The sequence below is a fragment of the Littorina saxatilis genome, linkage group LG14 (assembly GCF_037325665.1).
Source record: "Littorina saxatilis isolate snail1 linkage group LG14, US_GU_Lsax_2.0, whole genome shotgun sequence".
Taxonomy (NCBI): Eukaryota; Metazoa; Mollusca; class Gastropoda; order Littorinimorpha; family Littorinidae; genus Littorina; species Littorina saxatilis.
The window spans coordinates 44,473,876-44,490,921 of NC_090258.1; the positions used below are offsets into that span (position 1 = coordinate 44,473,876).

The 17,046-nt window shown below is 39.2% G+C and overlaps 2 protein-coding genes across 2 annotated transcripts in view; one reads left to right on the forward strand and one right to left on the reverse strand.

Annotated features, from left to right (window-relative positions):
* The window catches only part of LOC138947851 (protein timeless homolog), a 90,533-nt gene extending 74,765 nt beyond the window's left edge, over positions 1-15,768 (reverse strand). The window contains exons 1-10 of the mRNA XM_070319411.1: positions 15,717-15,768; positions 14,948-15,060; positions 14,114-14,267; positions 13,409-13,526; positions 12,917-12,979; positions 12,299-12,400; positions 10,977-11,017; positions 9,433-9,547; positions 8,198-8,262; positions 1,061-1,129 (exon numbers count right to left, since the gene is read on the reverse strand). Of these exons, the coding sequence (XP_070175512.1) occupies positions 1,061-1,129; positions 8,198-8,262; positions 9,433-9,547; positions 10,977-11,017; positions 12,299-12,400; positions 12,917-12,979; positions 13,409-13,526; positions 14,114-14,267; positions 14,948-15,035 (815 nt within the window). The 5' untranslated portion in view covers positions 15,036-15,060; positions 15,717-15,768. The remainder of the gene's footprint in view (positions 1-1,060; positions 1,130-8,197; positions 8,263-9,432; positions 9,548-10,976; positions 11,018-12,298; positions 12,401-12,916; positions 12,980-13,408; positions 13,527-14,113; positions 14,268-14,947; positions 15,061-15,716) is intronic.
* A 459-nt stretch (positions 15,769-16,227) lies between these two features.
* The window catches only part of LOC138947854 (arylsulfatase B-like), a 28,805-nt gene continuing 27,986 nt past the window's right edge, over positions 16,228-17,046 (forward strand). The window contains exon 1 of the mRNA XM_070319415.1: positions 16,228-16,333. The gene's annotated coding sequence lies outside the window, so the exon portion shown is untranslated. The remainder of the gene's footprint in view (positions 16,334-17,046) is intronic.

The window sequence follows — 17,046 nt, forward strand, 5'->3', positions numbered from 1 at the left end:
AACCTTCAGCTACAGGTTATAGACTTTCTAACCACTCTACAACCTTCAGCTACAGGTTATAGACTTTCTAACCACTCTACAACCTTCAGCTACAGGTTATAGACTTTCTAACCACTCTACAACAAAGAAATCTTCAGCTACAGGTTATAGACTTTCTAACCACTCTACAACAAAGAAATCTTCAGCTACAGGTTATAGACTTTCTAACCACTCTACAACAAAGAAATCTTCAGCTACAGGTTATAGACTTTCTAACCACTCTACAACAAAGAAATCTTCAGCTACAGGTTATAGACTTTCTAACCACTCTACAACAAAGAAATCTTCAGCTACAGGTTATAGACTTTCTAACCACTCTACAACAAAGAAATCTTCAGCTACAGGTTATAGACTTTCTAACCACTCTACAACAAAGAAATCTTCAGCTACAGGTTATAGACTTTCTAACCACTCCACAACAAAGAAATCTTCAGCTACAGGTTATAGACTTTCTAACCACTCTACAACAAAGAAATCTTCAGCTACAGGTTATAGACTTTCTAACCACTCTACAACAAAGAAATCTTCAGCTACAGGTTATAGACTTTTGGTACGTTCCGCCAAAGTTGGAGTGTCTGCAAATTGATTAAATTATTGTACAACAAAGTAATCTTCAGGTGTAGGTTATAGACTTGTGGTAGATGAGTTCTTTCTAGTCTAGTGTTTATCATGATGTACGTCTCGCCAAAGTTGGAATGTCTGAAAATAAAATAAGCTAAATGAATACCGACTTTCTAATTACTGTACAACAAAGTAATCTTCAGATACAGGCTATAGAATTTTGGTAGATCATAATTTCTCGTCTGGTGACTTAGTGATCACCATTACATGTATCAACGCTGCGGCACGTAAAACACCCGTCATTGTGCCAGAAGTACAGGTGGCCGATTTCACCTGGGTAGCGCCACTGGTGTTGCTGCTACTGCTAGCTTTCCACTTGGACCTGGTTTACCCAGCGATGAGATAATAAAGTCATCAAAAGAATATAATTGTTGACTCTCTGGTGAAGAGTTGAACTCACCTTGTGTTGAAGCGAAGCAGGGTGCTCTTCTTCTGGGCTTTCTCCTTGGCTCTGGCCACCTCTAGCTCTCTGACAAAAAACCGGTACAACCATTTTAAAGATTTACCACATGACATGTTATCTTTGACTTTATCATTACAGTGGAACCTCCACATGTTATCTCTATCATTACAGTGGAACCTCCACATGTTATCTCTATCATTACAGTGGAACCTCCACATGTTATCTTTATCATTACAGTGGAACCTCCACATGTTATCTTTATCATTACAGTGGAACCTCCACATGTTATCTTTATCATTACAGTGAAACCTCCACATGTTATCTCTATCATTACAGTGGAACCTCCACATGTTATCTTTATCATTACAGTGGAACCTCCACATGTTATCTTTATCATTACAGTGGAACCTCCACATGTTATCTTTATCATTACAGTGAAACCTCCACATGTTATCTTTATCATTACAGTGGAACCTCCACATGTTATCTTTATCATTACAGTGGAACCTCCACATGTTATCTTTATCATTACAGTGGAACCTCCACATGTTATCTTTATCATTACAGTGGAACCTCCACATGTTATCTCTATCATTACAGTGGAACCTCCACATGTTATCTTTATCATTACAGTGGAACCTCCACATGTTATCTTTATCATTACAGTGGAACCTCCACATGTTATCTTTATCATTACAGTGGAACCTCCACATGTTATCTCTATCATTACAGTGGAACCTCCATCTTTATCATTACAGTGGAACCTCCACATGTTATCTCTATCATTACAGTGGAACCTCCACATGTTATCTCTATCATTACAGTGGAACCTCCACATGTTATCTTTATCATTACAGTGAAACCTCCACATGTTATCTATCATTACAGTGGAACCTCCACATGTTATCTCTATCATTACAGTGGAACCTCCACATGTTATCTTTATCATTACAGAGGAACCTCCACATGTTATCTTTATCATTACAGTGGAACCTCCACATGTTATCTCTATCATTACAGTGGAACCTCCACATGTTATCTTTATCATTACAGTGGAACCTCCACATGTTATCTCTATCATTACAGTGGAACCTCCACATGTTATCTCTATCATTACAGTGGAACCTCCACATGTTATCTCTATCATTACAGTGGAACCTCCACATGTTATCTTTATCATTACAGTGGAACCTCCACATGTTATCTTTATCATTACAGTGAAACCTCCACATGTTATCTATCATTACAGTGGAACCTCCACATGTTATCTCTATCATTACAGTGGAACCTCCACATGTTATCTTTATCATTACAGAGGAACCTCCACATGTTATCTTTATCATTACAGTGGAACCTCCACATGTCATCTTTATCATTACAGTGGAACCTCCACATGTTATCTTTATCATTACAGTGGAACCTCCACATGTTATCTTTATCATTACAGTGGAACCTCCACATGTTATCTCTATCATTACAGTGGAACCTCCACATGTTATCTTTATCATTACAGTGGAACCTCCACATGTTATCTCTATCATTACAGTGGAACCTCCACATGTTATCTTTATCATTACAGTGGAACCTCCACATGTTATCTTTATCATTACAGTGGAACCTCCACATGTTATCTTTATCATTACAGTGGAACCTCCACATGTTATCTTTATCATTACAGTGGAACCTCCACATGTTATCTTTATCATTACAGTGGAACCTCCACATGTTATCTTTATCATTACAGTGGAACCTCCACATGTTATCTTTATCATTACAGTGGAACCTCCACATGTTATCTTTATCATTACAGTGGAACCTCCACATGTTATCTCTATCATTACAGTGGAACCTCCACATGTTATCTTTATCATTACAGTGGAACCTCCACATGTTATCTTTATCATTACAGTGGAACCTCCACATGTTATCTTTATCATTACAGTGGAACCTCCACATGTTATCTTTATCATTACAGTGGAACCTCCACATGTTATCTTTATCATTACAGTGGAACCTCCACATGTTATCTTTATCATTACAGTGGAACCTCCACATGTCATCTTTATCATTACAGTGGAACCTCCACATGTTATCTCTATCATTACAGTGGAACCTCCACATGTTATCTTTATCATTACAGTGGAACCTCCACATGTTATCTCTATCATTACAGTGGAACCTCCACATGTTATCTCTATCATTACAGTGGAACCTCCATCTTTATCATTACAGTGGAACCTCCATCTTTATCATTACAGTGGAACCTCCATCTTTATCATTACAGTGGAACCTCCATCTTTATCATTACAGTGGAACCTCCATCTTTATCATTACAGTGGAACCTCCATCTTTATCATTACAGTGGAACCTCCACATGTTATCTCTATCATTACAGTGGAACCTCCATCTTTATCATTACAGTGGAACCTCCATCTTTATCATTACAGTGGAACCTCCACATGTTATCTCTATCATTACAGTGGAACCTCCATCTTTATCATTACAGTGGAACCTCCACATGTTATCTCTATCATTACACACTGTGTTTCATTTCAGGCACTCTCTGCTCCAGGCTGGCTCCAGCTAAAAATAACCGGCAAGAACCACCCTCATCCCCCTATTTACCCTCCCTTTCCTTTCCTCCCCCCATTTCCCTCCTACCCGGCCCCATTCACAGTGGCGCCTGACAGACGACTCTTTCTTTGTCTGCAGCTAGCGTGGCCAGCAGCTGCTGTGTTGATAAGGTTCTGTAGCTCGCGCGCTCTAGAGAGAGCCTAAAAACAGTGAGAACGTTTTCTGCACTGTTCAGAATGCCTGATAAGTGGCCCTCTATATACTCCCGCAAGGAAATAGTCTCCATGCGTAGGGTGTAATACTTGAAAGTAGAACAGTGGTTATACATTGTATACTCTTGAGAATAGAATAACAGGTGACCTTTCTTTTCCCTTTTGGAGGTTTGTCAATGACGCCGAAGATGCTTACTCATGGCGGTGTTTTCCAATGTGTCACTGTGTGTGTGTGTGCGTGCGTGTGTGTGTGTGTGTGTATGTGTACATGTGTGTGTGTGTGTGTGTGTGTGTGTGTGTGTGTGTGCGTTCGAAATATATACAAACAGTAGAGTATATCGTATTTACATACATATTATGCCAAGGACTACTAGTAAAAGTCATTGATGGTGCGCATGTAAAATTTGTTTTGCGTTTATATAATTATAAAATTCAAAATAGTGTAGATATAAAATTCAAAATAGTGTAGATAATGTCAGTAACATATAAGAAAGAAAAAAGATCTTACGGCAATACATGTTCATGAAAATTGTTAGCTGCATGTGAATAAAACAAAAAAGCTTACCTCACGGCCCTCCTATACAAGTCTCACAAACTTGTATATATATATAATATACCACAGGAGAAAAAAAAATAGCTCGCGCGCGCTCACCCAAATCCGCTCGAAGTGCCACATGATATTAGCCCCAGACAACACATAGGCGGATAATACATGTATGTCAATCGTATGAAACAAAACATGCCACAATTTACAAGACAGAAAAAAGGCTAAATGAGAGAATTAAAAAAGGTGTTTGCTCTTCAAGTAAATAATTATACCACACCTTACAGATCTGAAAAACACATGTATGCTACAGTTAAATAAACAGGAAACCCAACATCCGAAAGCACGGCACAATCTATAAGAGGACAGAAGACAACACAGTAAACAAAACATCATAATCAATGTGTCACAATAAAAGAACACAAAATATTGGAAAAAAAGACAAAGGTAATCCCTAAGTACACTGATATATACATGTACAACACTTTACAAAATATATATACAAACAACAGAGTATATACAGTCGTATTTAAAAACATATTATAGGCATGCGTATGGTGCGCATGTGAAATTTGTTTTGCGTTTATATAATTCAAAATAGTGCAATTAATGCCTGTAATATAAAAGAAAGAAAAAACGGTCTTTCAATACATGTTCATGCAAATTGTTAGCTGCATGTGAAGAAAACAAAAAGCCTACCTGACCCTGCAACTGTTGGTCAGTAATCCAATAGCAGCACACAAGTCGATTTGAAAGTTTTTCAACACAGTTTTTCACTCGTATTGTTCTCACAAACTTGTATATATACCACAGGAAAGAAAACTCGTCGATCCGACGACAATTTAACGTTTGTTTCATTATCGCAAACAAAACAGAACAGACAAAACGAAACAAAACAACACAGCACAACAGTTGGGGTTGTTATTTCTCTGAGATGCTGAAGAAAAAAAAGATGACGTGCATTGTAATGGAATAGAGTGGGTGTAATTTCAAACTAAACGGTTCAAATGTGAGTGTAAACACACTCTTTACGCGGGATCACATTCCCTCACACGCATATGAACACACACACACACACACACACACACACACACACACACACACACACACTATGTACATGCTTAAGAACAAAAAAGAAGGGGGAAAACACAAAACAAAACAAACAAGATGAAATGCACGACAGTCAACAGAGCTGCATATAATAGCGTACTGTAGCGAGTGCCTGTTCCGAGAACCTGCGCGTGGGTTAATTCACACAACTTACCCCACAAAAGTGCTTCAGAAATCATACACAAACACCTTTAACCTAACTTGTTTTCACTCTATCACACAGTTAAGACTAAGTACTTACTGATGGCAAAATAAAAACACAGTCGGTTGGGCTGTTATCAGTATTCAGTGTGATTATAAACTGATATACAACGCGCAAATTCTGTTTCTTTTAACAGGAACAAAGAACAAGAGCTGAGTGCCAGTGATATTAGTATTACCACAAAATCAAACAAAACGAGTCGAATGAATAAACTCCAGTTTGCACCAACACAATGCCTGTATATTCAAGTAACAAAATACACAAGATGAACATAATCCCAGGTGTAAGTCACTGAAACGATCCCTTTTTCACACCAAGAATCACGTATTTTGTTCAAACTGGCGCCATCGCACACAAGCTCCATAGAGCCTTTGTGTGCTAGAGACAGCGCGCGAAAGGGAATCAAGGTCACTGGCCGCGCCGCGGCACGCTATAAGTGAGCCAACGAGCTGTAAGCGAGTTCAGCTGAAAGTGCAAATCTCGCACCAAATAGAACAGTGTGTACAGTGGAACCTCCACATGTTATCTCTATCATTACAATGGAACCTCCACATGTTATCTTTATCATTACAGTGGAACCTCCACATGTTATCTCTATCATTACAGTGGAACCTCCACATGTTATCTCTATCATTACAATGGAACCTCCACATGTTATCTTTATCATTACAGTGGAACCTCCACATGTTATCTCTATCATTACAGTGGAACCTCCACATGTTATCTCTATCATTACAGTGGAACCTCCACATGTTATCTTTATCATTACAGTGGAACCTCCACATGTTATCTCTATCATTACAGTGGAACCTCCACATGTTATCTTTATCATTACAGTGGAACCTCCACATGTTATCTCTATCATTACAGTGGAACCTCCACATGTTATCTTTATCATTACAGTGGAACCTCCACATGTTATCTCTATCATTACAATGGAACCTCCACATGTTATCTCTATCATTACAGTGGAACCTCCACATGTTATCTCTATCATTACAGTGGAACCTCCACATGTTATCTTTATCATTACAGTGAAACCTCCACATGTTATCTCTATCATTACAGTGGAACCTCCACATGTTATCTCTATCATTACAGTGGAACCTCCACATGTTATCTCTATCATTACAGTGGAACCTCCACATGTTATCTCTATCATTACAGTGGAACCTCCACATGTTATCTCTATCATTACAGTGGAACCTCCACATGTTATCTTTATCATTACAGTGGAACCTCCACATGTTATCTTTATCATTACAGTGGAACCTCCACATGTTATCTCTATCATTACAGTGGAACCTCCACATGTTATCTTTATCATTACAGTGGAACCTCCACATGTTATCTTTATCATTACAGTGGAACCTCCACATGTTATCTCTATCATTACAGTGGAACCTCCACATGTTATCTTTATCATTACAGTGGAACCTCCACATGTTATCTCTATCATTACAGTGGAACCTCCACATGTTATCTTTATCATTACAGTGGAACCTCCACATGTTATCTCTATCATTACAGTGGAACCTCCATCTTTATCATTACAATGGAACCTCCACATGTTATCTCTATCATTACAGTGGAACCTCCAGATGTTATCTTTATCATTACAGTGGAACCTCCACATGTTATCTCTATCATTACAGTGGAACCTCCAGATGTTATCTTTATCATTACAGTGGAACCTCCACATGTTATCTTTATCATTACAGTGGAACCTCCACATGTTATCTCTATCATTACAGTGGAACCTCCACATGTTATCTTTATCATTACAGTGGAACCTCCACATGTTATCTCTATCACTGTATCATGAATGAATTTAAACTCAAGATAAAGGTTTAAGTAAAGTATTTGAAAAGCCACAGAAATCAGGGCTAGAAGCAAGCCACATGCATAACATATAACCACAATACTTCAACAACCGGATCAATCCAAATTTCCACCACAAGCAAAAACAAGAGGCGAAGCCTTCAAGGCTCACGTAAGATATCGACAAACAGTAACACAAACTCAATCACTCCGTCACACATACACACACAGTAAGCATAGGTGACACTGTGCAAGAAAGCGAGACACTAGATCTAGATCTGTCTGTCTGCATGTAGCCTACTTACAGGGACACGACTGCCAACTAGTCTCGGCCCGCTCAAAATAACAATGACCGAGACTTTCAGTAATTCCTTCGCGTGACGTCTAACCCACTTACGTCATAATGTGACGTCTTCAAATGACGAAATGTTAAAGTTTCTACCACAGACATACGCACGCACGCACACACGCACACACACACGCACAGACAGACAAAGTTACGATCGCATAGGCTACACTTACGTGAGCCAAAAACTAGTCACTCAGAGAATTGTTAACACTGAAATATTTCAACTTGACATGATTGACAAGCAAACACTCCCCTCACTCTGCCAGATAACCATAACCTCAAAGGCAGCGTCTCACCAAGTTGTAAACAGACAGCACAGTACCTTTCATCTTTTTCTTTCTCCGACATGGATCTCTGCACCCCAGCCAAGGCCAGGATCTCTGGAGACTGAATCATAATCAAACAATCACTAACATGTTCTGCTTGTAGAATTGAAAGAATTTTTGCGTGTGCAGAATTTATGATGTCTATGTCTTGGTTTACATCTAAAGCTTGCTTGCTGCTTTATTCAAACGGCTGAGAATTTAAATCTCTGAGAGTAGCAGAACGTACCTCCCTTTGGACTTCTAAGACCCCCGTTTTAAGACTCCCTCCTTTCTAAGACCTGATTTTCTCAGACTTTCTGTTTAAAACCTGTGTAAATTGACCCCCGTTTTAAGACTCCCTCCTTTCTAAGACCTTGTTTTCCCATATTTTTGAGGTCCTAAAAGAGGGGTTCCACTGTGCTAATGAAAAGTACTGTACCTGTCCTGGCTACCAAGAGCTCAGGAAGTCTAACAGAGACTGATATAAGTGTGTGCAGAAGGGCTTTTGAAAAGTACTGTACCTGTCCTGGCTACCAAGACCTCAGGAAGTCTAACAGAGACTGATATAACTGTGTGCAGAAGGGCTTTTGAAAAGTACTGTACCTGTCCTGGCTACCAAGACCTCAGGAAGTCTAACAGAGACTGATATAACTGTGTGCAGAAGGGCTTTTGAAAAGTACTGTACCTGTCCTGGCTACCAAGACCTCAGGAAGTCTAACAGAGACTGATATAACTGTGTGCAGAAGGGCTTTTGCTGTCTTCAAACCTTTTTTTAATTTTGTAGCTGCAACCTACTGCAATGAACTCAATGAGCTTCATTATACGTGCAATATTAAATTTTATTGAATCACACAAATGTGTCACCAAGACAGTGGAAACATCCCTAATTATACATACTATGGATGGATCATTTGATGTCGTTGAAAAGTACAAATAATAACATTAACACCAAACAACAAAATGAAATCTAAATTTTGGAAACATGTGACAACCAACCAACCAGCAAACCCGCTTTCTTTCTTTCTTTCTTCATTTGGTGTTTAACGTCGTTTTCAACCACGAAGGTTATATCGCGTTGGGGAAAGGGAAGAGGGAATAGAGCCACTTGTTAATTGTTTCTTGTTCACAAAAGCACTAATAAAAAAATTGCTCCAGGGGCTTGCAACGTAGTACAATATATGACCTTACTGGGAGCAAACCCTCAGAAGATTAAGACAGTCAAATGCATTATGATAATTAGTAAATTACCCACCTGCTCTCGGAACATAAGAGACACAATCTCCAGAATGTGCATGCAGAGTTGTCTTTCATTCTCAGAACTTCCGATGTACAGCAGCAAGTCCTCCATTCCGCTCACATGAATTGCCCTGAAATAATTATTCAATAAATTATCCCATAAAAGAAAACATTGCAGATTCACTGTCCAGAACTTTAAGGCTTAGTCATGCCAAATATGCTTTGTGATATCTGAATCAGCAGGTTCTTACGTGCGAATGTGTATGATGCTATTCAACGTAAATTACAAATAGCCAAAAGTTTGTCAAGGCACTCAAACCATCACATATAATATGATACAGCAAAACATACAATATGATACAGCAAAACATACAATATGATACAGCAAAACATACAATATGATACAGCAAAACATACAATATGATACAGCAAAACATACAATATGATACAGCAAAACATACAATATGATACAGCAAAACATACAATATGATACAGCAAAACATACAATATGATACAGCAAAACATACAATATGATACAGCAAAACATACAAGCATCAGACCTGTTTACCCTGACATTGACCCATGAGGAAGATTTGAAGGAAAATGAGGAAGATTTTCCACTTCATGCGGAAGATTTTTTTTGAAGCCACAAACTCCCTCTAAAGCAATAAAACACACTCTTTTTTTTCATAATTTGCTGTGTGCAAAGAAATGATCAACTTAATTCTACATTACATGATAGCGTCATTGTATATTTGAGATGTAGTTTTCGGAGAAAGCAAATAGAAAGAAAAAAGTGATCGAGAAATGACTGTCACACAGCGTGCAGTAAGAATGGCTTGGTCCAAATTTCCTGGAAACCGTCAAGTCCGGATACTTCTTTGAGTAATCTTCTTTCCACTTCTGATAATAGATTCTCTTCTTCTTTGCCCCACACGCACTATCGCGCTCTTCATCGTCAGTTTCGTGTCGGTGTTGTTCCTTTCTTTTTGGAGGCATTTTGCAAAAGGACACCAACAGGCAACACGTGTAACCAAAGTACCGGAAGAAGACACACCGTTCTAACCGGAAATTGACGAAAGACGTCTTAATACTGAGAAAACTATCGCAACTTTTTACCGAAAACATCACAAATATTTTTTTCTCGAAATCGCGCCAAATTGCGGAAGATTTCAAGCAGTGCGCGGACAAGCGGAAAGACGATCTTAAATCCGTAAAACTTCCGCCCATTCCGTAAGAGTAAACAGGTCTGAAGCATAATGCAAGTGTACTCACATGCACAAACAGACACAGCAGCAAATGTAACAGTATGTAACTGCAATGAGCATTTCAGTCCAAAGACCATAAAACAATTAACAGTGGCGGTAAAGCAAAACAAATAACTACAAAAACAAAATCACTGCCTGTTTAATACAAAAAGTATTCGTATGAGTGTGGGAGATTACTTCTGGTGATTTAGCTAAACATCTACATGAAAAAAATCTGGGAATTGCTTTTGAACAAACATTAGTTTAAAGACCCCCCCCCCCCCCCCCTATCCCTCAAACCAAACATACTCACCACAGAATCTGGTCATGCAAGCTGGCATCATCATCTGTTCTCTGCAAAATGACATCTATAATGAACAAACTCTTAAACATTCACAGGGTATCTCCTTCTCAGAGTAAGGACAGGAGATGACTTTCTTTCAGCTTTCGTGCTCAAAGAACTGTCCTTAACATGCCACATTTACTCCAAAAGAAGCAAAACTATTGACAAACAACGTCTATTTCTTTGAAATGTGCTAACATATGACACACAAAAATAATAACCATTATAGCCTAACATATGACACACAAAAATAATAACCGTTATAGCCTAACATATGACACACAAAAATAACAACCATTATAGCCTAACATATGACACACAAAAATAATAACCATTATAGCCTAACATATGACACACACAAATAATAACCATTATAGCCTAACATATGACACACAAAAATAACAACCATTATAGCCTAACATATGACACACACAAATAATAACCATTATAGCCTAACATATGACACACAAAAATAATAACCATTATAGCCTAACATATGACACACACAAATAATAACCATTATAGCCTAACATATGACACACAAAAATAACAACCATTATAGCCTAACATATGACACACACAAATAACCATTATAGCCTAACATATGACACACACAAATAATAACCATTATAGCCTAACATATGACACACACAAATAATAACCATTATAGCCTAACATATGACACACACAAATAACAACCATTATAGCCTAACATATGACACACAAAAATAACAACCATTATAGCCTAACTGCATGTACAGTCGAACCTGTAATGTGTGTTGAAAGCATGTATACCTCAGTTACCTGTTCTGTTGGCGGGTCGGGGGGGGGGGGGGGGGGGTCATTCTATGATGAAAGAGTGTGTACCTGTTCTGTGGCAGGGTCGGGGGGGGGTCATTCTATGATGAAAGAGTGTGTACCTGTTCTGTGGCAGGGTCAGGGGTGTGTGTGTGTGTGTGTGTGTCATTCTATGATGAAAGAGTGTGTACCTGTTCTGTGGCAGGGTCAGGAGGGGGGGGTCATTCTATGATGAAAGAGTGTGTACCTGTTCTGTGGCAGGGTCGGGGGGGGGGGGGGGTCATTCTATGATGAAAGAGTGTGTACCTGTTCTGTGGCAGGGTCAGGAGGGGGGGGTCATTCTATGATGAAAGAGTGTGTACCTGTTCTGTGGCAGGGTCAGGGGTGTGTGTGTGTGTGTGATTCTATGATGAAAGAGTGTGTACCTGTTCTGTGGCAGGGTCAGGGGGGAGGGTGTGTGTGTGTGTGTGATTCTATGATGAAAGAGTGTGTACCTGTTCTGTGGCAGGGTCGGGGGGGATGTGCAGCACGTTGCGGACAAGGACCAGCATTCTCTCCAGGTTGAGCTTGTCCTCCTCGTGTCGGTGCTCCCAGTCCTGGAACATAAATTATCAAAATGTTAGTATCCCGTTGTAACAGAACACAAAGGTAGTTTGCAAGAAGTCAGGATGAAAAATGCTGCGGTTAAGCAGAATAGACGGAGGCGCAGACAACTGTCTTTCCTTTCCACACAAACAGATGGTAAAAGTCAGTGTCTTCTTGTTTGTCACATGAAAAATGAATTCAAAGCAAAGACTCTGCAGTGAAAATTCTTGGGCATCATTTCAAAGGGAATCAGAATCAGTAATGTGCTGTAGGTACTGAGAAAAGAGAGGCTGGTAAGTTTCACACAAACACCCCCTCTCTCTCAAAGCTAGGCGATAACATGGTTTGGTAATCCATGATACAAAATGTAAAAACTGTCGGAGACGTTTCGGATTGATTTGTTGACCACCCCACCTCCCCACGCCCTGAGACGGTTCATAGCCTAGAAGAGCAATTGACAATTCCAAGAGTCAAGGCGTCTCTCAAAGGTCAATGTTGGCGTTACGCCATAGCAACATGGAACTCACCAACTCCAGAAGTTCACTGAGTTTCTTTGTCAGCACCGCGAACAGTTCCTCATCAACAAACGACTGCGACAAACAGACAAAGAAAATGTGATTACAAAACAAAGGTAGGAATTTTCTATAAAAAAGCTGTACATTTAATTCAAACCAGAGAGCTATCCTCTGACTTTGAGACTCCAATTTCAGGACAACACACGCCACAGTTGCAATACTTTATCAACAGGTTATATACATACAAAATTAAAGTAAAAATCTTCAGAAGCAACGAGATAATGCGAGCCACCTCTGTACAAAAGGCAAGTCTGAGGGTGTGACTCAACTTTCAGACAATACAATAATGTCACGATATATTCTTATCAGACACTGTTCACTGAAGACCTTAGTAAGGTGCAGGTCCAAGCAAAAAGAATACAAAAACAAATTAACTCGGTGAAATGCTGACTAACCAGTGACCTCCTTCACCGTTATTTACAAACATCATCTATCACCTGTTACCTCTTTATAGTCCTGCAGGTGAGACTCGATCTCCAGACAGTACTGGCGCATGGTTTTCTCGTCAGGCAGGTGGTTGTTGAAACACACCAGGACTGGCTGGCTGAGGTTGACCAAAAGTCTGCACAAAGTTTTCACATGTTTTAGAACACAAGTTGGTTAAAAAAAGGTATACAAATATCCAAGATTACCCTTGACAAGAAAGCAAGTGCTCGCTGCAGAAAGTCCTAAAGTCTTTCTATCCATCGCAAAATTCCACAGTGCTTGTGTTATCTCTGATGTTGATCACCTGCAGAAAGCGTCCTTACATTGCAGGTGTCTTTTCACAACAGGTATATATACAGGTCCGGGCAAATGAGAACAGAAGAAGCCCTTTACAAAAAGGCGTTCTCTCATTGGAAAGGCCTAATGTCACAGGCAGCACTGTACCGTCATACAGGGGAACCCCCTTTTAAGACCTTGTTTTCTCAGACTTTCTGTTCATAACCTCTGTAAAAAAAATTAAAAAAACATTTTAAGACTCAATCCTTTTTAAGACCCGATTTTCTCAGATTTTTGGGAGGTTTCAAAGGGGTGTTCCACTGTACCACCATACTGACCTGATGACAGTGTCAAAGACCAGTTTATCAGGGTGGTGCTGTTTGACCAATAGCAGCAGGTCGTACATCACACTCACAGGTAGAACTGTACCAATACCATCCTACTGACCTGATGACCGTGTCAAAGAGTGGTTTATCAGCGTGGTGCTGTTTGACCAATGGCAGCAGGTCTTTCTGCAGAATCTGGGCATGGCCAAGCTGACGTCGGATGTCACACGTGTCATCTTCGCGCCGCAGAAAGCGAATCAACTCCTTGACAGTTTCTGAAACAACAAGACGGTAAACAGTAAACACAACACCCTCATCGTTAACACCCTCATCGTTAACACCCTCATCGTTAACACCCTCATCGTTAACACCCTCATCGTTAACATACATACATGTACATGCTTTTTAAAAATTAAAAATAAATAATATAGCCATTTTTCATAAAAACGGCTGATTAAGAATAGCTCACTATCATCATTATTATAAATGTGACCACCCCCCACCCCCCTCCCTTAAATCATAATGATTGCAATAAATAACTGTGTGTTCTCCAGCCTGATGTGTTTTGTACAAAGGAACCTGCCTGACCACCAACCTATTGCCAATTATGAAGAGACCACGATCCATGGCAAGATTATCCCTCCACATAATTCACCTTTATATACTATAGTGACCACCTGTCTATAATTTATAAAAGTAAACCCACCCCTTTTAATGTCCCTTCGGTGGCAGACAGGTTCAGCCCGAATTATTCACAAACTTAAATTCACAAAATATTTTTGAATGATTCATAAACACAATTTACATTGAATGACTTTTTTATTTTCCATCGCCGCGCATTGCCTCCTTTTTGTGTTCTTATTTATCAACTTTGGAACGGTCAACATGCCCTTATTGGCGTAAACCACCGATCAAGTCCCGTCAAGTCAACAGTTGATAAGTTAGTGCGACGTACCGAGGCAGTCGGGCTCCTTAACGTAGCGGGTCCCCTCGTGGTAACCCAGAGCGCTGCACGTCGCCTGCAGCTCCACATGCATCACCATGGTAACCACTTTGTCACCTGCAAATCTGAAAGTCAAATACACAGCAAAGAATCAGTCTTGTTCCCAGGCCTTGGTCTTCTGTCGTTTACACAGTAAATTACACATACTTTTTTTTATTTGTCGATGTATTGAATAATTGATCTTACCCCAAGACCTTACTTTTTCACTATTTCAGATTTTCTGTTCTGTCTTGTCTTGTCTTTCCATTACTGCCCACAATCAACAGTAGTGATTATTTCGGCACTTTAAATGTATGTATGTTAACGATGAGGGTGTTGTGTTTACTGTTTACCGTCTTCTTGTTTCAGAAACTGTCAAGGAGTTGATTCGCTTTCTGCGGCGCGAAGATGACACGTGTGACATCCGACACACAAATTCTGTAAATTTAACTCCATTCTTAAGACTTTCTCTCTAAAAGTACCTGATTTACTGGGATTTTTTTTGTTTAAGTCTTACAAATAATGACGATTTATTGGCTCCAACTCACAGATTCAAGGCCTCCTGCATTCATTTTGTCCCCACTAAACAAAACTAAAGTCGACACGGGGGTCCACTGTGACCATAGACATGAATGCAACAGATGAAATGACGAAACAGAGCTGTCAGATTTAGTGATACAATGAATGTGGCTTTTAAACAAAAGATCGTTTTCGTCTAACTCTGACATCAAAGCAGACTTACCAAAACACTTGCCAAACCAGTTGTTTTTGGCGGTAGTGAGAGTCACACAGAGTTATTTCCCCTTGCAGTCAAAACAGAGTGACTACCCTTTAGAACATTCAAAAAACTATTTACCAGTATTTAAACGAATAAAGAAAAAGTGTCTTGGTATTTGCTACTTTACAGTAGTTATGCACTACATTTTTTTCTTCTGCGTTCGTGGTTATGCACTACATTTAATGACTAGGTTAATTTTTCTCTCATCAAGCAAAATCAATAAGACACCAACCGTTCATGCACGTAGAACACTCCTGAATATGACTGTCTTTTACTTTCCAAGATGTATGGTAAAAAAACACAACAAACAGAATGTGAGAACAAACCAAACACACATAATTAATCAAAAATAAAAAGAAAGATAAAAAAAAGAAACAAGAAAGAAAAAACAAGATTATAACAAAACAGTGGAGACAATTCTACCAATTACTCTTGTTTGTATGGTTTCCCACTTATAGATAGTGGGAGTTTTCTCGGGGAAGATAACTCTGCGGGTAAAGTATGTAAACACAGAATAGTGTAGCGCGTGACAGGAGTGAGAGTGGGTGTGTTCTGTTTATCCATCCTCCAAGCTCTACCAGGTGAGATATATTGCGATAGCATGATATATTGTGTTTATAACATTAATTTGTGGTTAATTTTTGACGAATGAACTCGTCTGTTTGGTGCTCTTCAAAAAGTACAGATTTGTCTTTCCCTGAACTGAAACTGAAAGTGAAACTAGTGAAAGCCATTAAGTAAGCAACCACAGTTGCTTGCAAGGTTAGATGTTATGACCAGCATCCATTTACCTTACTACATAACATGATTAGTGGTAATCTTGATTAGCGTGTTAAATTCATAGCTCAGAATCCAGTGACATTCTTTACTTATTTTTGATACAACTTGTTACAAGTCCACGTAAGCAAGCCAAAGAACATTTGTCGTGAAATTAATTGACGGATTGAGCTCCAAACCTAAGCATAATTAATTAATTTGGTTGTTCAATCGACGAAAATGGCGTACGTTGTCAACCATGGGACATCATTTACACGAAAGAGTTGTCTCTCTTGTTCGCTCATACGGATAATTCCTTCTTTGACCCATGTAAACGAAATGCATTCGTACAGTTCATCGGAGTTCATTCCGTAACTTCAAAGGGATCTAAAATTACTTGTTATGATTACAAGTGCAGGTTCTGCAAATTCGGAGACTTAAATGCCTCTGAATTATGAGCTATGAATTTAACACGCTAAAGTTCAAGATGGCCTGATTAGTTGTAGTCAGTACATCGTGAGTACAATACATAGTTATT